This window comes from Lepidochelys kempii, chromosome 14 (genome assembly GCF_965140285.1).
Source record: "Lepidochelys kempii isolate rLepKem1 chromosome 14, rLepKem1.hap1, whole genome shotgun sequence".
Classification (NCBI taxonomy): domain Eukaryota; kingdom Metazoa; phylum Chordata; order Testudines; family Cheloniidae; genus Lepidochelys; species Lepidochelys kempii.
The window spans coordinates 34044277-34069458 of NC_136393.1; the positions used below are offsets into that span (position 1 = coordinate 34044277).

Consider the following 25182-nt stretch of genomic DNA (forward strand, 5'->3'; position numbering starts at 1 on the left):
TGGCCAGGGCCAATTGCTCTGCTGCAGTCCCGGCCATGGGTGAGAGCTCAGCCCCAGCTGGGGCTATGCTCTGAGCCCCTCCTCTCCATGGTCCCAAAAGAGCTCTCAGGCAGAAGCAAAAGCAGAAGCTCCCCCTGCAGTTCCCAGCTGCCTCTCCTCATAGTCACAGCTCCCAGCTTGCCGGCTCCGGCAGCTGTCACACAGGGCGACACCATGTGACCAAGCAGGGCCAGCAAATCCTGGCAAAAGTCTGGGGGAGCATGTGACCCCATGTGTCCCGCCGTGTCACCACTGCAGGGAGGAAGGTCTCGGGTTTCAGCCCCACTCCTGAAGCCCCAAGCCCCAGCAGGTGCTTCCCATGGGGCTGAAGCCCTGAGACCCCCCTCCCCACAGATTTGAAGCCCCAAACTCCTGCAGTCATGCCCCAGCTCTCAAACTTCTGAAGATTGTCATATGTGGCTTGGAGAGTCAGTAAATTTGGCCACCTCTGCTATACAGTATAGGTGGGATCTTCAAAAGTGTCTGAATTATTTAGGAGCATGAGTCTTGTTGACTTTCAGGATACTTTTTGAAAATTCCACCATTGGTTTGTTTCTTTTGTAGGGTTTTTTGTCTAAATATCATACTCTAGCCTTCATTGCTATTGATACATTTTAATGTAGTTAACCAATCTGCTGTTGTATTTTTTCTGTTGCTGATCACAGTGTGTTGCTTTGGTGGTAACTGACCTGATATATAAAATAATGTTGATTCCTTTTTTCGGTTGGTGTGGGTGCTCTTGACTACGCAAGACAAGTTCTGGTGTGAATTCTCTGTAATAACGATGGAATTTTCAATGTCAAACAGCTCATTGGCTTCTTTGGAATTTGTTTCAGAGAGCGATGGTAAATGCTGTCCACTGGCATCTCTCCACAGCACCTCAGGCTGTGGGTACCAGCCAACCAATCGACACACCACCCGGATCCCTCCATCCTGATAATCCTCAACAGAGATGTGAGGAGCAGTGCCTGAAGCTAGAGAAAATTAATAAATCAGTATTAATTTATGCACATGTTCAGCCTGGAGGATAAACATTTAAACTTTCCTTTTATTCCCTATACTCATGGACTCAGGAAACAATATGAGCAAGAAATTATAATTATTTCATGGAGCGGGAAGGGAAAACTTTTTCCTTCACTAGTTTTCCATTCCAGGATCTACACATGGCAAAACATTGTATTTCATGATTTCATGAATCCGTTAGCTGGTAAATGATCTTAACACTAACGGATAAAGAAAAAGATTGAGAAAAATAAAAGTTATATTTCAAATGTACCTTCAGGTGAAATATCTCTTCTTTGATCATATACAGTCTGCTTTAGCTAGCCCTATGGGTACATGTCAAAGACAGAGGAGAAAAGTCTGTCCATGTCTGGTCAAGTTTAACCCAGAGCTCAGTATGTGTGGCTGCTCCTAAGCCCCTCTTCACTGGTGAAAAGCAGTGGAGGAGGAATGGGCTTTCACAGGAGGAATTGTTCTCCCTCCTTAAAGTTTTAGCAGCCTTCACCAGAATGAAACGAGATAGCACCAGAGTGACAAGGAGCCAGCAGAACACTAGCCACTCATTTTCAGACGTGGAGTAGCTAGTGTACCCCTTATCCAATGTACTTCATGTTTGGATGAAGAATCATTCCTCGCAACGGACTTGGGGAAATTTTTCAAAACCACCCAAATGACATAGGAACTTAAATCCGATTTACAAAAGTGACACACTGGAGTTACTGATAGGAAATAAATTGAAGGTAACAGGAAATTTTGAATAGTAAAATGCAAATAAGAATCACTGAGAACGCTCTCCAAAGGAAATACAGGCACATAGAACTATAGGATTGGAAGGGAACTCAAAAGGTCATCTAGTCCAGCGGTTCTCAGCCAGGGGTCTGTGGCCCCACAGGGGGCTATGAGCAGGTTTCAAGGGGTCCACCAAACAGGGTCAGCATTAGACTTGCTGGGGCCCAGGGCAGAAAGCCAAAGCCCCCACCCTGCTGTGCATGGCTGAAACCTGAGACCCGTCACACGAGGTTGAAGCCGAAGCCTGAGCAAGGTAGCTTCGCAGGGCCCCCTGTGGTGTGGGGCCCTGGGCAATTGACCTGCTTGCTATCCCCTAATCCTGGCCCTGGCTTTTAAATGCAGAAAAACAGTGATTGTGGCACAATTGGACTGTAGAAACCTCCTTCTTAAAAAACCTACAATTGCAAGAATTCCATGACCTGCCTAGGTTACCTGTTCCAGTGCTTAACTATCTTCATAGTTAGAAAGATTTTCCTGCTATGTAGCCTAAATCTCCTTTTTTTTCACTGCAGCATCATACTGTTGGCTCCATATTCACTTTGTGGTCCACTAAAATCTCCACATCCTTTTCTGCAGCATTGCTGCACAGACAGTTATTCCCATATTGTATTTGTGCATTTATTTTTTCCTTCCTACGTGTATTTCTCTTTGCATGTTTTTACTCAATTTCATGTTGTTGATTTCAGACCAATACTCCAGTTTATCAAGATCATTTTGAATTCTAATCCTGCCCTCCAAAGGGACTGCATCTTTCCCAGCTTGGTGACATCTGCACATTTTATAAGTGTACTCTCTACTGCATCATCTAAGTAATTAATGAAAATATTGAATAGTACCGGACTGAGGAATGACCCATGTGGGATCCCATTTGATACATCCTCCTAATTTAACAGCAAACAACTGATAACTACTCTTTGGGTTCAATTTTTTAATCAGGTTGTGCACCCACCTTCTAGCAATTTCAGCCAAACCACATTTCCCTGGTTTGCTTATGAGATTGTCATGTGGGATTGTGCCAACAGCCTTACTAAAAATTAAGATATATCACATCTATTGCTTCCCCACACGCTACTGACCTGACACCTTTAGTTCCAATTGGGCTTCTTCATAATCCATACCCTCTTGAACAAAACAGCTATACTGTCCTTCATCAGAAGGTCTGATATTGAAAATTCTCAAGGCAACATTTCCATCGGTGAGACCATCTTTAAAGAGCTCTGTCCTCCGCTGATATTCTGACATCTGCTGCCCATACTGGTCCTTTCCATCACTATAGCGATGAACAAATGGAGAGAGTTGGGACCGGAACCACGTCACCTCCATGTTCTCAGCGCTCATCTTGGGGGACAGGTGACAGGGTAACACAATCTCTTCTCCCACAGTGGCAATGACAGGCTGGTCAGGTCCAACCACTCTAAAACGAGCTAAGAAATGTACCAGGATACAAGGAAGATAAATTCAGAGAAAGCATGGGAAATTCATATACATTTCTTTAACAATACACACAAACAACAAGATCTATTTCATGTATTTTATATTCCATGGGGCATGAAATTATATATGGAGTTTACAAGAAATAATGCATTTCCACAACTGTAAATTATTCACAAAAAGAAAAGGAGTACTTGTGGCACCTTAGAGACTAACTCATTTATTTGAGCATAAGCTTTCGTGAGCTACAGCTCACTTCATCGGATGCATTCAGTGGAAGTGAGCTGTAGTTCACGAAAGCTTATGCTCAAATAAATTGGTTAGTCTCTAAGGTGCCACAAGTACTCCTTTTCTTTTTGCGAATACAGACTAACACGGCTGCTACTCTGTTAAATTATTGTTATACCAGATGTAGGGTGAAACCTCATTGAATCTGGTGGGTGTAATAGCCACCCTTCATTCAGAATAAATGATAGAAGCAATGAAGCTCCTTTATGGAGTAAAGTAGCTGAAACTTTCAGAGCCACCACTCAAATTACATGCCATGTGCAAGTCTGGTCAAGAGCTGAGCTATGTGGGCATAGTGCAAATACAGAGGGATGGGTATTGCTTTGGTAGAGCTGTGTGCTTGTGTGTGAGAGCAGAAGCAGAGAAAAAACACTAAAGAAGCAGACAGAAAAGGCTGCAAAGAAGGGCCAGAGACAGCCAGAAAAGCACTTGAAGCATGTGAAAGCTAAGAGAGAACTTGTTGGGCAAAGTTTTGGTTGAAAGCGGCTTGGAATTGTGAGCAAAGAAATTGCCTCCTGCTGTTTGATTCCTACTGTGTTCAATGATGCGGGACTTTGTGTACATTCTATGTAAATAAAAAGGATTTCATCAAATAAATACCTGACTCCATCAGCAATTTCTCTTTCTAATGGAAAGAACCCATAAGACCCTGAATACTGGCTACCCACTCATGTCTAAAGGGTTAACATTATGTTTATGTAAGCAGGGTCTGAATGAATGCTTCCCTGACAGCTAGCTGGGAGTGGGAGAGACTCCCCGTGTGTTTATGTAAATACAATTTGTTCCTGCTCTGCTTACATATTCAACAGATGCAGAGGTGTCAAAGTGATCAACTTTAACTGGTGTTGGGTACAAATCACTTTAGTACTGAATGCAGGAGTAGTGAAATGCTGTTACCAATGTTGTAATTATTGTTGGAATACAGAGAAGCAGTACTGTGCTTAACCTGTCCCAAATAAGGGGGACCATCCTCAGTTGAAAGAACCTTGTTAAGCCAGGGGCTCAAATGTCAGCGCCCTGTGAAAGTAAGAGGGGTGGGGACAAGTATCCCAGTGAGAAGGCAGCACACCCTCACCAAGGGTCCTACCTAGACTGGTTCAACCTGTTCCTCCCCACAGGTCAAATAATAGCATTAAATAGGCTTCATTAGAACCCTCTTTGTTAATTTAATTGTTCGATCAGAGCTGAAATCATTTGTGGTGCGACTGTGTTTCTGCCCTGCCTGCTAAGAGCTAAAATTACTAAGAAACTGATGTGCAGAGGACACAGCAGAGAGGCAGATGGCTGCAGAAGGTGACTGACAGCTGGTGAATGAGTGGCTGTTGAGGCAGAGAGGCGCAGCAAGCAGCCAGCAGGGCAGTGGCAAAGAAGCGTGATGAGTGGCTAGCAGGGCGGCTGGTGGAGAAGCAAGGTGAGCGGCCAACAGGGCGGCTGGTGGAGAGGTGTGCCAACAGCGGTGACCAAGCAGCCAGCAGGCTGACAGTGGAGAGGCGCGGTGAGCATGGTGAGCAGACATCTGGCAGGGTGGCTGGCAGAGAGGGGCAGCGAGCGAGTGCCCGAGCAGCGCTACAAGTAAGGAGCCTCTTTACCCCCTCTCCACACAAGGTGGGAGGTGAAGTCTGCAGATGCACCTCTGAACTCTGGGTCTGCACTAACCAAGGACAGCAACTGTGAGTGGGGTGCAGAGAAGGGTTGGGCATGTGAAGGGGGCTTTTGGGTTGCTGGACTTAAGAACCTGAGGGGAAAGGACACTGCCCAACCTACTTGGGGTTGGGTCGTTTACCCATGGTTTATTTTTATGGACCCTAGTTGCAGTGTTTTCCCAAATTAACACCCAGTTGCTTCCCTCCTTTTATTAAAGTTTCTTTTCTATACTCAGACTCTATGCTTGTGAGTGGGGAAGTATTGCCTCTCAGAGACACCCAGGGGTGGTGTGTAAATTTCCTAGGATACTGGGTGGAGGATTGAGCCAGTTCTGTGTTGTATCAACAGAAGGAACCCCTAGATATTGAACATGGCCCTGACTGCTGCTGGCTCCACCAGGCAGAAAGATTATATTTTAAAAAATACTGAAATACATTCCCAGCACTTGTCATGGGGAGCAAGTGAGAGGATCACAAAATGTCCCCAACCCCAGTTACAGTGACAGGGTGATAAGGTTCAGTCACTCTACATTGTGCTCTGAAATGTGCCACAACATAAAAGAAAATTAACTCAGAGAGAAAAATTACTTTTCTTTTGCCTCCTCAGTCCTGTCAGCCTCATGCAGTAGTGTGCTATGCAAATAAAATAGGATTAGATCTGATAAACTAGGCAACGAAATTTGGAGGAAATTTTAAAGGGCTGGAAACCTGATCCCAATCCCATTGAACCAATGGAACAGTTCTCATTTACTTCAATGGGATTTGGATCAGCCCTAATGGGCTCTCCTTTTGTTGCTCAGGTTCACAGGCTGTGGAAGCCTTTAATCTCCAGAGGGCTAGTTTCAATTTAAGATAGTGCAAAGTGTAGCATCCTACTTGGTTAGCTGTGCTCTGCACATGGGACACTGTGTACCTGACCTCTGTGATATGCTCTTACTTCCAGTATATTTTGTGTGCACTTCAAAGCACTGGTTTTTGACATATGAAGCATTAAGTGGTTTGGGACCAGATTAGTGCCTCTTTCCTAATGTGATGTCCCAGAGACTGAGAGCAGATGGAGTGTCTGAGCTAACAACCCCATGGGTTCTAATGGGACATTTTCAATAAAGGGTCGTCAGCTGTGTATCTCATTTACCCTCTTGTTCAACCTACTGACTTATAGTCCCTGCTCTCTCTAGGTGTTTGAGAAGGGAATGAGTGGAAGAGGACGTCAGTGCATTAAGATGAGTTAGACAGTTATTAGTCCTGAAGGTTTGGACAGGCAGTGAAGACACTTTTTAAAAAAACACTGTTGTTTCTGTTTGGAATTTGGGTTGTTTTTTGTTTAGCCTTCTGTTTACAACTAAACATCTTACTGGGCATCTTTTCAAACCCCTGCTATTTATTTACTTAGATTTTTATCCTCCTTCAATAATAGAGTGTTATCCATTGCTGACAACTTTTAAAAACACATGCATGAATAAGCAAATCTAAAAACTATCCCAAGAACAATGCAACAACCCAGCAACAGGATAAGCAGAGCAAAATTGAATAAAGAAGTTGCCAATCTTGCTTTGTGGTTCTGTTTACACACTGTAAGTAGTTCCATTGTCTTCAAGTGAAGCCCATTTGTAAGTCACTGTAAGCCTAGATAAATCATATAAGAAACTACAGAAAGAGATGGGATTCCTACCTGATTCCAACCTGTGAAGAGAACAAGTAATGAAGAAAATAATCAAATCAGGCAGAAAGCATCTGGCTGTGGTGCTATGGCAGAATGAGAGAACCTGCATCCTCATGGGAACTTGGTCTAGATAACAGGATGGACATGGAGAAAAACAAACAAACATCATAGTAAACAAAACAGTGATTATGAGATGCTGGTTATTGGATTTTGAGGGACAGAAGATCACAGAGGACACAAATAAAATGGGATATATGCATTGCCAAGTAAATTTATTGTGTTATGCAGTTAGAGCAACCATTCCATTAAAGTTGAAAACATGTTTCTATTATGAGTCCGAGTTTGTCCCATTCCCACCCAATCCACACTGCTCCCCACCTCGAGGTCGCTGCTTCCCCCACTCCTCTATATCCTGCTTCTCCCCTCTGGGTCCTCCCTGCCCAAAGGTTCCTGCTTTTCCTCAATTCCACTTTCCCCTCTCCAGATGCCTGCTTTCCCCAACTCTGGTTCCCTGATTCCTCTCTCCCTCCATTTTCCCCTCTCCAGGGGAGAGCCCTAATCACTAGGCTATTGACTAGCCTGAGATGGAAAAAGAAAAGGAGTACTTGTGGCACCTTAGTGACCAACCAATTTATCTGTAGCCTGAGATGGAGTTTTTTCAGTCTTTCCTGGTGGATCTGTTCCACTTTGAGTAAATAATGAAATATTTATTAGAGCAGGAACTTGAACCTGAGTCTTCTACAGCCAAGAGGAGGGCTCTCATCACCAAGCCACCCTCTCTCCTCCACTGCAGCACTGCTGAACATATAATTTAATACAGAGTGGAACAGCTCCAGCAAGAGAGCCTGAGAAACAGAGACAGAGAAATGTACAGGCAATGAGCCAGAAAAGTCACAATACATTCAACTGCAGTGAGAGTCCTGGAGCTTCTTTTATTCCTTTGATAAATTCAGAACTTCTCTTCACATCAGCAGGAGATTTGCCACGGTTAACTCCAGCTGCTAGTTACTAGTTCTGCCTCACTAGTATACCATAACAGAAATATCCAAGAAAAAAAGCTCAGAGACATGGGATGCTTTCATAGAAGTATCTGAATGATCCTATTACATGCATTCCTCTTCCCCCCTTCTCCTTCCTCTCTACCCACTTCCTTCCTTCCCCATCTCTAGCCCTCTCCTCTGAACTTTGCTTCTATTCTTTACTTAACTTCATAATTTTTCTTTAACTAGTTGATTTTCCATAAGCAGATTTTGTTTGTAAATTGTTTAATGCAAATAATTGAGGTATATTTTGACCATTCATATTATATATATATATATATATATAATTAAATGTTTCAAGTATGGCTAACATTAGGTAGCAAATGGTTAATATATCATGAGAATTTAATATAGTTTATTATGTTTGTTTTTTCTCTGTATATATTTATATTTTAAAAAATTAAAAAAACAAAACAAAGAAAATAAGACTCAACTCCAGGAGGTTTACAAGGAAAAGGTACCAGGAGGGGGATTGCCTCGGAGAGAAAATAAAATCACGCTGCTCTGTAGAACCTTGCTGATCCACAGATGCAAGGAGTCCCCAGGTCCAGCAATGCACTGGAATCATGAGGGGTTAGGGGGTAGATGTTCCCGGTACACTGGAAACATGAGGAGGGTGGGGTGAGGTAGATGTTCCCGGTGCACTGGAATCATGGGGGGCGGGGAGGGGGCTAGATGTTTCTGGTACACTGGAATCGTGAGGAGGATGGGGTGGGGTAAATGCGAGCAAAGCAGCTGTGTCCTTATCGTAATGCTCCAACCTGCCAGCAGCAGCAGCCAGAGCCCAGAGCTGCTTCCTGAGCCTGGATGGAGGGGCTGCCTCTGCTACTGAAATCAGGTTCAAAGAAATAAAAGTTCAAAGAAATAAAGCTAAGGGGAAGGGCGGGCATGAAATGGTTGATTTTCCCTGTGCAGTTTGTTGCTAGACTGAGAACTGAATTCCAGCATTGCAGTGACTGATCTGGTAAAGTTGTTTTAATTCATCGTGTCTGTATTTTCTGCAGGGTATTTTGCTGTAGTGAGATCAGACACATTTCAGCTTCTTCTGCTATCAAAAAGCTAAGCAGTTGGCTTTCCCTTTTAACTTTGAAAGAATCAGTGAAGGAAATAAAATGGTGCGAACCCACCCTTTGGCTGGGGCTCTTGATCTATTGAATTGAGCCTCCTTTTCCACAACATCCTTTCTGTAAACCCAGAGGCACAGTCTGACTTCTGTATTTGCAGGGTAGAGGGCTTAATAAGTACAGGTCTGACTTTGGATGCGCTCTGCAAGTCCCCCAGGAGTTCACCCGGCTGTGAACCAAGCAGCACTTGGGGATGCAGGGGGAGCAGCAGCGCAGAGCTCGGGGAGGAAGCCCCTGGACACCCGGCTCCCCTCCCCTCCTGCCAGGCGCTGAGGGCACTCGGCTGCTGTGGGGACATCCCATGTGCATCTCTGTCAAGGGGAAATGACTCTGGCGGGCTGTGGAGCGCTCTGATAAAAGCTCCTGCAGCTGCCTCTTTCCTTCCCCTTTTCTCTGAAAACCATGTTTTTTCCCCAGCAAAGTGACCACCCCGGCTGCAGCCCCAGCACAGAACGGGTGCTCTGGCCAGCATGAGCCTCCTGCTGCCTGCACCAAGACCGGTAGGGCCAGATTTAGGGAAAATGGCACTCTGGGTGAACTTGTATTTTGCTGCCCCCCACATCACCCCTGGCCCCACAGGCTTACTGGGATCCCCCCACCACCTCTGGACCCTGCTGCTTCCCCACGTTTGTATTGAAGAGGTGCCACAGGTCAGCCCTGGCACAAATTAAGAATTGTCAGGCGGCCTGATACCAGCAGCTCCTGGCCGCGTGCCCAGCTCTGACGGCAACGCCACCACCAGCAGCAGCACAGAAGTAAGGGTGGCCTGGTAGATGCTGTATTGCCACCCTTACTTCTGTGCTGCTGCTGTGGCTCCTGGTGCCTGATGCTCTGCCCGCGGCTCAAGGTCGGTTTCATGCTGTCACAAGGAGGCTGCATCTTGCCAGAGCCCAGGGCCCTCCTGCAGCTCTCTGGACACTACTGGCTCACCGGGGTGCCATTTCAGATTTTGTGGGGTGGGGGCAACTTTAACCATGGTTCCAGAGACTACTTAGGCACCTGAAGACTCTTGGGTTTTTTGCAGATAATAACTTAGGAATTAGCTGACAGGAGCACTACGTCTAATTGTTACATAAAGAAAGAACAAATATATACAAACTCCAATTAAAGCCACATTTTAAGTTTATATGTAAATTTAGATCAGGAGATAATACAGCAAGATATTCCCAATCCCAAACCTTGAGGTATCAGTTCTGAAGCTTTAACACAGATATCAGAAACACAAGTTTGATACGTTGTACACTATCGTTAATAATAAAAATAAATAAAATCTGACTCTGTGTCCCTGCCATTATCTACTCTATTTTAGTCAATTGTTTTTCACTCCCCCAAAAAAGTATTTACTTAATTGTAACATACATGATGAAGGTTTTTTCTCTTTTATTAAGAATGGGAATTTATTTTTCTAATTATTTTGGCATTTATGTTTACCAATCACAACCATGTATGTGACTCACGAACATTTGACTCCATCATTGCTGTTAGGTATCATAATTGGAACTGCATTTATTTTCATATGAATTTTAAGGTTTTTTTACAGATATAACTAAAAATACTACTTGAAAATAAGTGACTTTCATCTGCCCAGGGTCTAAAGTTATGTGTTTAGCTAATGTTTTTTAACCTGGCAGTGCTCAGGTGAGTACAAGCTAAAGTTATATTCTAAGAGGATGTTATTATTTGATTATACCATTTTAAATAATTAATGACAAAGCACAAAATAGTAATAAAAATAAGGAAAATTACTGCAGCCAGGACAGATTAGACATTTTAGAACTCACTACTCAATGAATTAAATATAAGCATAAGAGGGAAATAAAATTATGAAATGCCCGCTGTTAGGGGGCTTATTCCTTCACCCACTTACTTCCCTGGTCCTTCTCGCATGAACAGAGAGCAACAATACCCGAAGTCCAAAGGTGCAAACAATTCGATGTTTATTGGGGTGAACTTCCAGCAAGCATGATTCCAGTTTCCTTCCTTAGTATCCTCCTTCCCAGCTCTGACACCACAAAGCCTGACACCTGTGTCCCTGTTCCCATTCCTGCCCTTAGCCAAACATGATTCCAATTTTCTTACCCCCATTCCCTGTTCCCATCTCCCCCTTTAGCAAAACATGATTCCAATTTTCTTACCCCCATTCCCTGTTCCCATCTCACACCCCCACATGCCCACCCCCACCCACACCCCGTCACTTCCTCATTGACTACAGATTATATAGTAAAACTTGAGTTCTGCTTAGCTATACTTTAACCAATCATTTTCCTGAAATTTAACTAACCAATCCTAACATATTGTAACATGATTATGTAACCAATTATATCCCACCACCTCAATTAGTTTACACCCAGCAAAATTAATTATACAGCAGACAGGAACAATCACAGAACCAGACAGAGATTATACAGACAAACAACAGCAAAGTGGGAACTATAATGACAAAACAATACAGAAGTGAGGATTTCACATCCCAGCTATTGATAAGTGAGTTCTTGCCAGACAGGATGCTATCAAACTAAGTTTCCCTTTACATTTTCTAGGCACTTCCCTTTCTCTGGAGGTGATAGGAATACAATCCTGTCCTGATAGTGCCTGACAGCCCAATAGCACCTTATTTCAATGTGACTAGTTTGGAATGCGAGGATGTGACCGTTCGCTTCCCAGCTTATGGCTGCCTCTGCTGCTTAGCCAAAGGCCTTAGCCTAAGAACAGGGCCTCAGACTGTCACAGTAAGAGAAGGCCCTTACACCAGCAGACAGTGATTTTGATTCTTTCTTTTATACCTCTATCACTAGCCAAGTGATAAGAATACACCTAAATTCTTAGAGTACAGGCCTTTGCAGACAGGCCTGAATATCTATATCCTAACACCCGCCCCCCCCCCACAGCAGACAGGAGGCTCCCAGGAGCAGCTTGGCCGGGGCGGTTGCAAGCAGGGAGGTGGGAGGGGACAGATGGCCGGCCACAGATGGCCGAAGAGCAGCGGGGGAAGGAGGGACAGGACACTCCTGCTCCGGAGGCACCAGCCAGCACATCATAGAATCATAGAATATCAGGGTTGGAAGGGACCTCAGGAGGTCATCTAGTCCAACCCCCTGCCCAGAGCAGGACCAATCCCCAACTAAATCATCCCAGCAGGGCTTTGTCAAGCCTGACCTTAAAAACTTCTAAGGAAGGAGATTCCACCACTGGTAATGCATTCCAGTGTTTCACCACCCTCCTAGTGAAAAAGTTTTTCCTAATATCCAACCTAAACCTCCCCCACTGCAACTTGAGACCATTACTCCTTGTTCTGTCATCTGCTACCACTGAGAACAGTCTAGATCCATCCTCTTTGGAACCCCCTTTCAGGTAGTTGAAAGCAGCTATCAAATCCCTCCTCATTCTTCTCTTCCGTAGGCTAAACAATCCCAGTTCACAGAATCACAGAGTTGGAAGGGACCTCAGGAGGTCATCTAGTCCAACCCCCTGCTCAAAGCAGGACCAGTCCCCAGTGTTTGCCCCAGATCCCTAAATGGCCCCCTCAAGGATTGAACTCACAACCCTGGGTTTAGCAGGCCAATGCTCAAACCACTGAGTTATCCCTCCCCCCTCAGCCTCTCCTCATAAGTCATGTGTTCCAGTCCCCTAATCATTTTTGTTGCCCTCCGCTGGACTCTCTCCAATTTTTCCACATCCTTCTTGTAGCGTGGGGCCCAAAACTGGACACAGTACTCCAGATGAGGCCTCACCAATGTCAAATAGAGGGGAACGATCCCGTCCCTCGATCTGCTGGCAAATGCCCCTACTTATACATCCCAAAATGCCATTGGCCTTCTTGGCAACAACGGCACACTGTTGACTCATATCCAGCTTCTCGTCCACTGTAACCCCTAGGTCCTTTTCTGCAGAACTGCTGCCTAGCCATTCGGTCCCCTAGTCTGTAGCGGTGCCTGGGATTCTTCCGTCTTAAGTGCAGGACTCTGCACTTGTCCTTGTTGTCCTTGTTGAACCTCACCAGACTTTGGGCTACTGCAGTGGCTGCAGTTCTTCTGCACGGCTTGGCACTACTAGAAACCTGTTCCACAATGCTTGGGACTGGGAAGCAAATTCCCTGCTGCGGAACTGCTTCCCCACATCGGAGCCTGAGTTTTGTGGAAGACTTAGTGCTGGTTCCCATGTGATGCTGGACATCACCCACAGTAGGAACAAGTACTCCGGAGATCCCAGGTCTGTGGCCATGTGCCTCAGGCCACTGAAACAGGCTGCCCACCATAACAGCATACCCAGGGAAGACTCACAACTGAAACACAAATCAAAGGAGAAAACAAACACCTACCCTGTCTCAAGTGTCTGTAAGAAACATCTCAGCAGTTCTAGGATCTTTGTAAAAAGAAAAGGAGGACTTGTGGCCCCTTAGAGACTAACAAATTTATTTGAGCATAAGCTTTCGTGAGCTACAGGTCACTTCATCCTTGTAGGTTCCCATCTCCCCCTGCCTTGAAGATACAATTAACGAAGAAGATTCTAAACTATGAATTCAAGTATCAGGGGGTAGCCGTGTTAGTCTGTATCCACAAAAACAACAAGCAGTTCAGATGCAGACGTGGTTTTTTTACCCACAAAAGCTTATGCCCAGATAAATCTGTTAGTCTTTAAGGTGCCGCCAGGGCTGGGTCAGATCAACCCCCAGGAACTTCCCCTGCCTGCAGGAAGCTCTGCACTGTGAAGGGGTCTCGGTGGGGGGGTTCCAGGTGAGAGGGGATGAAGGTCAGTGGCGGGGGCTGCGTGTGGGGGTTCTAGATAGATGGGGGTTGGGCAGACAGGGGGAGCAGCTCCCCATACATTGACCCCTTCTCCCACCTGCACCCCACACTGAGCCCCTCTGCGTTGGGAGCCCTATATACCCAGAACCCCTCATCAAGCAACCTGAACCCAAACCCCCACCCCCAAGCCTCACCCCGTGCATCAGGAGCCCCTCGCACCCAGAATCCCCCCACCAAGCCCCCCGAACCCTGCCCATTGAGCCTCATACCATGCATAGGTATCTCTAACCCACTGAACCCCAAACAGCGGCAGCCTGACCCACCAAGTCCCACTCCCCCAACCCCTCCCCCCCGCACACACACACTGAGCCCTAACCACCTTCACCTGGACTCCCCTGTAGAGTCCCAGTCCCCCTGCACCCAGAACCCCGCACCAAGCCCCTGTATATCCAGATTCTCACACATACCTGCCCCCCACCCCCACTCAGCTGCCCGCACCCAGATTGCACCACACAGAACCCTGGTACTCTTGAGGAATTCTGTACCGAAAAAGTAAATATTTTAAAATTCTGAGAAGTTAGGCATATTTTATTTTTCAAAATGACACAGTAACACAATAACAATATAATCACACCATTTTCAATTATTTTGGTAATTTATTTCAATGTATTTGGTGATTATACTGTGTTATCTTGAAAAATAAAATTTATAGAATTTTGCAGAATTTTAAGATATTGTTTGCACAATTTTTATTTTTTTGGTACAGAATTTTTAAATTTTGGTGCAGAATTCCCTCAGGAGTACTATTTGAAATCGTCAGCCTCCATTCAAATCTGGTTTGAGCTTAGCCAAAAGAGGAGTTTCACTGATTTTCTGACTAATTGCCCCAGGCTAGCTCAGAGGACCAATCAAGGGTAGGGAAAGGCTGGGTGGAACAACAGGTTTTGAGGCTAAGTTTTGGGGTGACTTTACTTCTGCAGCGTTTTGCATTCCAGAGTCTCCTTGTGCTGTAGCGTGTACCCTCACTTCCACGCTGGGGAGTTTTGGCAGACCTAACTCAGGATTTCTGAGGTTTGTCCACTGGGGAGAGTGACTTACTGCAGGGCAACTATCAAGGAGCAGGGTTACCAACCACTCCCTTCTGCTGGCTGCTTGGCAGTTCCTGAGCCTGCTTCAGCATCTGGACCTGCTCTGTGATATCTGCTGCAGCCACTGCCTTCAGTCACCCTCAGACTCTGCTACAAAGGGGGTGGGGGGAAGGGTAGACAGAGGGAGCCCAAATGGGAGGGGAGAGATGACAGAATGTGTTCAGGGGCCAAACTGTTTCCAGAAATGGGTCAGACAGGTGGAAGCAAGGGAAGGAGAGAGTCAAAGGGGCAAAGTCAGGGGTAGGAGCCTGGGTTAAGAATTGCAGGGATGCAATGCCAGACAGGGGCAGGGGGGGATAAAAGTTGTCACAAATGGAACATGTTTCCAGAACTGACCATCATAGAATATAAGGGTTGGAAGGGACCTCAGTGTGAGGATATAGATATTCAGGCTTGTCTGTAAAGGCCTATACTCTAAGAATTTAAGTGTATTCTTATCACTTGGCTAGTTATAGAGGAATAAAAGAAAGAATCAAAATCACTGTCTGCTGGTGTAAGGGCCTTCTCTTACTGTGACAGTCTGAGGCCCTGTTCTTAGGCTAAGGCCTTTGGCTAAGCAGAAGAGGCAGCCATAAGCTGGGAAGCGAACGGTCACATCCTCACATTCCAAACTAGTCACATTGAAAGAAGGTGCTATTGCGCTGTTAGGAATAAAATCCTGTCCTGATAATGCCTATCGCCTCCAGAGAAAGGGCAGTGCCTAGAAGATGTAAAAGGAAACTTAGTTTGATAGCATCCTGTCTGGCAAGAACTCACTTATCAATAGCTGGGATGTGAAATCCTCATTTCTGTATTTGTTCTATCACTGTAGTCCCCATTTCCCCATTGTTTGTATAATCTCTGTCTGGTTCTGTGATTGTTTCTGTCTGCGACATAATTAATTTTGATGGGTGTAAACTAATTAAGGTGGTGGGATATAATTCATTACATAATCATGTTACAATATGTTAGGATTGGTTAGTTAAATTTCAGGAAAATGATTGGTTAAGGTATAGCTAAGCGGAACTCAAGTTTTACTATATAGTCTGCAGTCAATCAGGAAGTGGGTGTGTGGGGTAGAAATGGGAACAGGGAATGGGGGTGGGGAAACTGGAATCATGTTTTGCTAAAGGGGGAAATGGGAACAGGGAATGGGGGTGGGGAAATTGGAATCATGTTTGGCTAAGGGCAGGAATGGGAACAGGGACACAGGTGTCAGGCTCTGTGGTGTCAGAGCTGGGAAGGGGGACACTAAGGAAGGAAACTGGAATCATGCTTGCTGGAAGTTCATCCCAATAAACATCGAATTGTTTGCACCTTTGGACTTCGGGTATTGTTGCTCTCTGTTCATGCGAGAAGGACCAGGGAAGTAAGTGGGTGAAGGAATAAGCCCCCTAACACTCAGGAGGTCATCTAGTCCAACCCCCTGCTCAAAGCAGGACCAATCCCCAAATAAATCATTCTAGTCAGGGCTTTGTTAAGCCAGGCCTTAAAAACCTCTAAGGATGGAGATTCTACTACCTCCCTAGGTAACCCATTCCAGTGCTTCACAACCCTCCTAGTGAAATAGTTTTTCCTAATATCCAACCTAGACCTCCCCCGCTGCAACTTGAGACCATTACTCCTTGTTCTGTCATCTGCCACCACTGAGAACAGTCTAGCTCCATCCTCTTTGGAACCCCCCTTCAGGTAGTTGAAGGCAGCAGGCTGCTATCAAATCCTCCCCCTCACTCTTCTTTTCTGCAGACTAAATAATTCCAGTTCTCTCAGCCTCTCCTCATAAATCATGTGCTCCAGCCCCCTAATCATTTTTGTTACCCTCCGCTGGACTCTCTCCAATTTTTCCACATCCTTCTTGTAGTGTGGGGCCCAAAACTGGACACAGTACTCCAGATGAAGCCTCACCAATGCCAAATAGAGGGGGAATGATCATGTTCCTCAATCTGCTGGCAATGTTCCCACTTATACAGCCCAAAATGCTGTTAGCCTTCTGGGCAACAAGGTCACACTGTTGACTTATATCCAGCTTCTCGTCCACCTAGGTCTTTTTCTGCAGAACTGCTGCTGAGCCCTGGTCTACACTACGAGTTTAGGTCGAATTTAGTAGCGTTAGATCAATTTAATCCTGCACCCTTCCACATGACAAAGCCATTTTTGTCGACTTAAAGGGCTTTTAAAATTGATTTCTGTACTCCTCCCTGATGAGGGGATTAGCGCTGATATAGACATTGCCAAGTCGAATTTGGGGTAGTGTGGATGCAATTTGACGGTATTGGCCTCCGGGAGCTATCCCACAGTGCTCCATTGTGACCGCTCTGGACAGCACTCTCAACTCGGATGCTCTGGCCAGGTACACAGGAAAAGCCCCGCAAACTTTTGAATTTCATTTCCTGTTTGGCCAGCGTGGCGAGCTCATCAGCAGAGGTGACCATGCAGTCCCAGAATCACAAAGGAGCTCCAGCATGGACCAAATGGGAGGTACTGGATCCGATCCCTATATGGGGAGACAAATCCGTGCTATCAGAACTCCGTTCCAAAAGACAAAATGTCAAAATATTTGAAAAAATCTCCAAGGGCATGATGGACAGAGGCTACAACAGGGACACACAGCAGTACTGTGTGAAAATTAAGGCGCTCAGGCAAGCCTACCAAAGAGCTAAACGGCTACTCCGGGTCAGAGCCCCAGACATGCCGCTTCTATGATGAGCTGCATGCAATTCTAGGGGGTACCCCTACCACTACCCCACCCCTGTCTGGGGACTCCAGCAGGAGGGGAGTCTCAAGCAAAAGGGATGAGGATTTTGGGGACGAGGAAGATGATGATGATGATGAGGATAGCGCACAGCAGGCAAGCGGAGAATCCCTTCTCCCGACAGCCAGGAATTGTTTATCACCCTGGAGCCAACCCTCCCAAGGTGGGCTCCCAGACCATGAAGCCGGAGAAGGCACCTCTGGTGAGTGTACCTTTGTAAATATAATACATGGTTTAAAAGCAAGCATGTCTAATGATTAATTTGCCATGAAGACTTAGGATGCATTTGCGGCCAGTACAGCTACGGGAAAAGTCTGTTAACGTGTCTGGGGATGGAGTGGAAATCCTCCAGGGACATTATTAAGGGGACATTCAGAGGTGGCTGTTCCTGCTGGGCTGTTTGCCTGTGCTGAAAAGAAATCATCCCCGCTTTTAGTTACGTGGTGGGGGGACCCGTTCACGCTGAGCTGTTCGCGTTTGGCTGGCAGGGATCTTCCCTGATACTAGTCACATGGTGGGAGGAGGGGTGAAGCAATCATCCCAGAGAATTGGAGGGCGGGGGTTTAGTTGGGTTTGTTCTGCATGTCAACCCGAAAACTGCAGTCCCTCCTTTTAAATGGCCAGCCCAACGGGTGCTTGGTATGGGAAAGGAGGGAGCTGCTGTGTGAAACCATTCCCACATGTTATGAAGGTTGAAGAAGCTGAAAGACTGTGGCTTACCATGGCCGCCTGCAAGCCGAATTCTGTTGCCCGGCCCAGCGTGTGTGATCTCTCACACCAAACCGGCACACCCTCAATATAAGAGGCAAAATGCAACCTTGTACCGAAAGCACATGTGCTATGTAATGTTAACAGCTTGGTTCACCGTGAAAGAGTCTACCCATTCTTCTCTAAAATGTGTCTTTTTAAATACTAATCTCCCTTTTTTTCCTCCCACAGCTGCAAATGTTTCAATGCTCCCCCTATCATCTCCATCTCAGAGGCTAGCGCAGATAAGAAGGTGAAAAAACGCACTCGCGATGAAATGTTCTCTGAGCTCATGCAGTCCTCCCGCACTGAAAGAGCTCAGCAGAATGCATGGAGGCAAACAATGGCAGAGTCCAGGAAAGCAGAAAATGAACGCAAGGACAGGAGGGATGAGCAAAATGAGAGGTGGCGGCAGCGTGATGAGAGAAGGCAGGATGCAATGCAGAGGCTACTGGGGGATCAAACTGATATGCTCCGGTGTCTGATGGAGCTGCAGGAAAGGCAGCAGGAGCACAGATGGCCGCTGCAGCCCCTGTGTAACTGCCCGCCCTTCTCCCCAAGTTCCATCGCCTCCTCACCCAGACGCCCAAGAACGCGGGGGATGGCTCCGGGCACCCAACCACTCCACCCCAGAGGACTGCCCAAGCAACAGAAGGCTGGCATTCAATAAGTTTTGAAGTGCAGTGTGGCCTTGCCTTCCCTTCTGCCCCACCCCTCCTGGGCTACCTTGGAAGTTATCCCCCTATTTGTGTGATGAATTAATAAAGAATGCATAATCTTGAAACAACGACTTTATTGCCTCTGCAAGCGGTCCAATCCTCTAATTTGCCTAGGTCCCTCTGTATCCTATCCCTACCCTCCAGCATATCTACCACTCCTCCCAGTTTAGTGTTGTCTGCAAACTTGCTGAGGGTGCACTCCACACCATCCTCCAGATCATTAATGAAGATATTGAACAAAACCAGCCCCAGGACCGACTCTTGGGGCACTCCATCTCAGCACTCCCACCCTTCCCCCAGAGTTCCCAAAGGCAGGGTTGAGCCCCATGTCTAGACAAGGCTGCCCTTCTCTGTCTGTAATGATGCAGTCAGCTTCTAAGGGAGGTCTCATTCAGTGACAGATTTTACACCCACACCATCCTATAGTGCAAGTTTATTCTTTATGATCCTATGGCTTCAATGCTGACTGAGTTCCTGGTTTGTCCATCCCCTGAGCCCAGGGCGTGTTCCCAGGGAAGGTCAAGTGATGAATTCATATGGGGAGCAATGAATGCTCACTTCTGCAGGAAAAGAACTATAATCAAATAAAAAGAATGAGGAGTCCTTGTGGCACCTTAGAGACTAACAAATTTATTTGAGCATAAGCTTCCATGGGCTAAAACCCACTTCATCGCAACACCCATTGTTTCATGTTCTCTGTGTATAGATATATCTTCCTACTGTATTTTCCACTGCATGCATCCCATGAAGTGGGTTTTAGCCCACGGAAGCTTATGCCCAAATAAATTTGTTAGTCGCTAAGGTGCCACAAGGACTCCTCGTTCTTTTTGCTGATACAGACTAACACAGCTGCCACTCTGAGACCTATAGTCACTGGAACAGAGTTCTGCACCCTGCATCTTCTATCTGCCAGTGCCCTGACCACCAGGGTACAGAGTCATTGTTGCTTTCTTCACTTTCTTGCTCTGGCTCAGTGACTTTTCATTATTTATTCACAGTGGAACAGCTTCACCAGGAGAGACTAAGGGAACCTCTCATCAGAACATTCTATAGCTCAGTGCTTGGGGCTTTCATCTAAGGCAGATGTGAACAAACTATGACCCGCGGGCCACATCCGGCCTGCCCGTCCTCAAGGAACCGTCCTGCCCGGCCCTTGAGCTCCCGGCCAGGGAGGCTAGCCCCCGACCCTTCCCCTGCTGCCCCCCCTCCCCCGCAGGCACTCCGGCCATGGTGGCGGCACAGCTGCCAGTCCTGCCGCTCTGAGCAGCATGGTAAGGGGGCAGGGAGCGCGGGGGGGCGGGGGTGGTTGGATAGGGGCAGGGGTCCCAGGGGGCGGTCAGGGGACAAGGAACAGGGGGGGTTGGATGGGTCGGGGATTCTAAGTGGAATTCTGAGGGGGGCAGTCAGGGGGCGGGAAGTGGAAGGGGGCGGATAGGGGGCAGGGCCCAGGCTGTTTGGGGAGGCCCTCCGTACAGTTTCACAACCCTGATGTGGCCCTTGGGCCAAAAAGTTTGCCCACCCCTGACCTAAGGAGTCACTTGCACTCAGTAGGAGACCCTTTCTCCCCACCAAGCAGAGTGTAATTGAACCTAAATCTCCCACTCCCACTAGTCTAAAAGTTATAAAGGATCTGCCTCTGGATTTTGCATGAGTCCCATTCCAGTATGCTCAGAACACATATAACGGATCAGGCCCCACAGGTGTCCCACTGCCTGTCTTCTGGTTTAAGGGTCCCACTGGTGCTTAGACATGAGTTAGGTGACTGGATGCCTAGAGTGAGGCAGCAGTGCTCATGCCCAGAAGCAGAAACTTAGATGCCATGTTGGCATTGAGTGAGTTTCATGTGCCTAGAGGGGTAGGTGGCAGCTAAGCAGGGGTTGTCTGGATTTCACTGGCACCTAATTCTGGGAGTTAGGCACCTAAATCTGGGCTTTAGGCACCTAAGTCCCTTAGTGATCTGGGTTTTCACCTCTCTGTGCCTCAGTTTCTCTATCTGTAAAATGGGGATAGTGAAATTTATGTCCATTGTAAAATACTTGAGGTCCAATGATGAAAAGACAGAAGCTGACAGGCATGAGATTGTTTTTCAACATGAGTGACTGGATCAGTTTCAGAGGAAGAAGAAGGATTGAAAGTGCTTTGGAGAATAGGATTAAAATTCAAAATGATTTGGACAAACTGGAGAAAGGTCTGAAGTAAATCAGATGAAATTCAATAAGGACAAATGCAAAATACTACACTTAGGAAGGAACAATCATTGCACGCATACAAAATGGGAAATGACTGCCTAGGAAGGAGTATTGCGGAAAGGGATTGGGGGTCATAGTGGATTGCAAGCTAAATATGAGTCAACACTGTAACGCTGTTGCAAAAAAAACAAACATCATTCTGGGATGTATTAGCAGGAATGTTGTAAGCAAGACATGCAAAAAAAAAAAGGAGGACTTGTGGCACCTTAGAAACTAAAAAATTTATTTGAGCATAAGCTTTCGTGAGCTATAGCTTACTTCATTGGATGCATTCAGTGGAAAATATAGTGGGGAGATATATACAGAGAACATGAAACAATGGGTGTTACCATACGCTCTGTAACGAGAGTGATCAGGTAAGGTGAGCTATTACCAACAGGAGAGTGGGGGGGGGACTTTTGTAGTGATAATCAAGGTGAGCCATTTTCAGCAGTTTACAAGAACATCTGAGGAACGGGGGGTAGGGGGGAACATGGGGAAATAGTTTTACTTTGTGTAATGACCCATCCACTCCCAGTCTTTATTCAAGCCTAAGTTAATTGTATCCAGTTTGCAAATTAATTCCAATTCAGCAGTCTCTTCTTGGAGTCTGTTTTTGAAGTTTTTTTGTTGAAGAATTGCCACTTTTAGGTTTGTAATCGAGTGACCAAAGAGATTGAAGTGTTCTCCGACTGGTTTTTGAATGTTGTAATTCTTGACGTCTGATTTGTGTCCATTTATTCTTTTACATAGAGACTGTCCAGTTTGGCCAATGTACATGGCAGAGGGGAATTGCTATCACATTGGTAGATGTGCAGACATGAGAAGTAATTCTTCCGCTCTACTCTGTGCTGATTAGGCCTCAGCTGGAGTATTGTGTCCAGTTTTGAGCGCCACATTTCCGGAAAGATGTGGACAAATTGGAGAAAGTCCGGAGAAGAGCAACAAAAATGATTAAAGGGCTAGAAAATGTGACCTATGAGGGAGGATTGAAAAAAATTGGGTTTGTTTAGTCTGGAGAAGAGAAGACTGAGGGGGGGCATGATAACAGCCTTCAAGATATAAGGTTGTTACGAGGAGGAGGGAGAAAAATTGTTCTCCTTAACCTCTGAGGATAAGACAAGAAGCAATGGGCTTAAATTGCAGCAAGGGCGGTTTAGGTTGGACATTAGGAAAAACTTCCTAACTGTCAGAGTGGTTGTCAAGGTTCCTCCCCCACTCTGAACTCTAGGGTACAGATGTGGAGACTTGCATGAAAGACCCCCTAAGCCTATTCTTACCAGCTTAGGTTAAAATCTTCCCCAAGGTACAAGGTTTGCCTTGTCCTTGAACAGTATGCTGCCACCACCAAGCGTTTTAAACAAAGAACAGGGAAAGAGACCTCTTGGAGTCATCTTCCCCCAGAATATCCCCCCCCCCAAGCTCTACACCCTGTTTCCTGGGAAAGGCTTGATAAGAATCCTCACCAACTGGTACAGGTGAACACAGACCCAAACCCTTGGATCTTAAGAACAATGAAAAATCAATCAGGTTCTTAAAAGAAGAATTCTGATTAAAGAAAAGGTAAAAGAATCACCTGTGTAAAATCAGGATGGTAAATACCTTACAGGGCAATCAGATTCAAAACATAGAGAATCCCTCTAGGCAAAACCTTAAGTTACAAAAAGATACAAAAAGAGGAATACACATTCCTGCCATCACAGCTTATTTTACAGGCCATTAAACAAAAGAAAATCTAACGCATTTTCTAGCTAGATTACTTACTAACTTTACAGGAGTTGTAAGGCTTGCATTCCTGGTCTGTTCCCAGCAAAAGCATCACACAGACAGACCAATCCCTTTGTCCCCCCCTCCAGATTTGAAAGTATCTTGTCCTCTCATTGGTCATTTTGGGTCAGGTGCCAGCGAGGGTACCTTAGCTTCTCAACCCTTTACAGGTGAAAGGGTTTTGCCTCTGGCCAGGAGGGATTTTATAGCACTGTATACAGACAGGTGGTTACCCTTCCCTTTATATTTATGACAGTGGTTAAGCACTGGAATAAATTGCCTAGGGAGGTGGTGGAATCTCCATCATTGGGGATTTTTAAGAACAGGTTGGACAAACATCTGTCAGGGATGGTCTAGATAATATTTAGTCTTGCCTTGAGTGCAGGGGACTGGACTAGATGACCTCTCAAGGTCCCTTCCCGTTCTAGGATTTCTATGATTCTATGATTCTAATTTCTGCTAGCCGGACTGGGGAAACTGGAAAGGGAGACTGTGAAGAAATGAGGTGAAAATGCCACCAAATTTTCCAAAGAAATTTCCCATCTTAACAAGCTGATCAGTGAGATGGAAGGGAAGTGCCAGCAGCCAACAGCCAGCAAGTGAATTCCTGCAGGGGAAGAAGCTTATCTAAGAAATGCAAACAGACCTGGAGAAAGGAGGGGCTGTGGGCAGCTGGGTTAAAAAGCTGAGCACAGAAAGCGTGCATTCAGAGGCAGCCTGAACCTCTTCGAGCAGGCCTGAAAAATGACACATTTTCACCCCTATGACATATACTCAATTCCTGTCCACCATTATCTCCTGACTCTGCACAGGACTGGCCTAGTGAGCAGGGCTAGGGTCAGTGAGATGATCTTAGAAAGACTTTACTGACTTAGTGTGTGCGTGTGCGTGTGCATCTGTGCATGCATCCTCTTTTACGCGGCTCCTGCTGCAGAGAAAATGATAGTCCAGTAGTTCAGGTGTTGGTTAACCTGAGAGACCCAGGCTTAATTCCTGCTCTGTGTGAACTCAGACAAGTCATTTCTTCTGCCTGTGCCTGACTTTTCCTCTTCTAAAGTAGGAATAAAAACCCTTCCCCACCTTCCAGAGGTGTTGTGAGACTGAACGTATCAAAGCTTGGGAGGTGCTCAGATAGTGCAGGGATGAGAGCCGGAGAAGCACCTGCAGTAGCTAGAAGTGGAGGCATTTCCTTCCCACATCAAAGCACTAACAAATCACATTGGGTTGTCTCCAACTTTCCTGATTTCACCCTGACTCTTTCAATAGCTGGCATTTCTCTTAATGCCCCAGCTCTTGCAATCCTATGGTGAGAGGAGAATCTCAGCTCTCATTCTAACAACAGTCAGTTTCTTGCTCTTGTGGTGAAGTAGAAAAACTTGAGAACACGACTAGAAGAAAATCTCAGTGCTCAGAAAACCAAAAAGTCCAAAATGTATTTTTTTAGAAAATAAATCTCATGTTTCCTTTAGTTAATCTCATGATTTTTGAACACTTGGTGCTTGCAAAATTGCATTGGCATTGATCAGTTTATGTTTTCCGGTCTTTCTTTCTTTCTTTCTTTCTTTCTTTCTTTCTTTCTTTCTTTCTTTCCAAATAGTGCAAATATATCAAAATACCAGATTTATCATAACACACAAAGTAAGTAAAGAGGGTTAGACTAAAGGGAGGGGAGGAGAAGCAACTTACCTACGTTAAGGGTCTACATTAATATAGACCTCTAAAAAGTGAGCCCAAATGTCTTTGAATTTTTCAGGCCTTCCCCCTGTACAGAATGCTGGTCATTCATTAGGTGTGAGCTCAGCCATATCACTGAGCTGGGCATAAATGTTTGGTGTGGACTGAGTTGTCCATTTTTGCAGGACTAATTTTCCAGTAACCAAAGCTGCACACTGGAACCACACCCCCTTCTTACCAAATATTCCTGATACATGGAGGTTATGTCCAAGAATAAAACATAAGAGGGAGGGCTCCAACTTAGCATCCAATATCAATTTGGTCCTTTTACCCACCTCATCCCAGAATTTCCCAAAGCATATGAGCTATTGTAGCACCAAGACAGTTAAATTTCTAATAGTGAT

The 25182-nt window shown here is 45.8% G+C and overlaps 1 protein-coding gene and 1 long non-coding RNA gene across 11 annotated transcripts in view; one reads left to right on the forward strand and one right to left on the reverse strand.

Moving 5' to 3' along the window:
• The window catches only part of LOC140898275 (uncharacterized), a 2445793-nt gene that overhangs the window by 1924385 nt on the left and 496226 nt on the right, over positions 1–25182 (reverse strand). For all 10 annotated transcript variants that reach the window (XM_078848803.1, XM_078848794.1, XM_078848799.1 and 7 more), the window contains 3 exons: positions 6865–6981; positions 2907–3254; positions 729–1013 (listed from right to left, as the gene is read on the reverse strand). In XM_078848803.1, the coding sequence (XP_078704929.1) occupies positions 729–1013; positions 2907–3254; positions 6865–6981 (750 nt within the window). The remainder of the gene's footprint in view (positions 1–728; positions 1014–2906; positions 3255–6864; positions 6982–25182) is intronic.
• LOC144929440 (uncharacterized) lies at positions 4900–7063 on the forward strand. The gene is made up of 2 exons (XR_013634672.1): positions 4900–5121; positions 6371–7063. It is a non-coding gene; the product is annotated as an uncharacterized LOC144929440 (long non-coding RNA).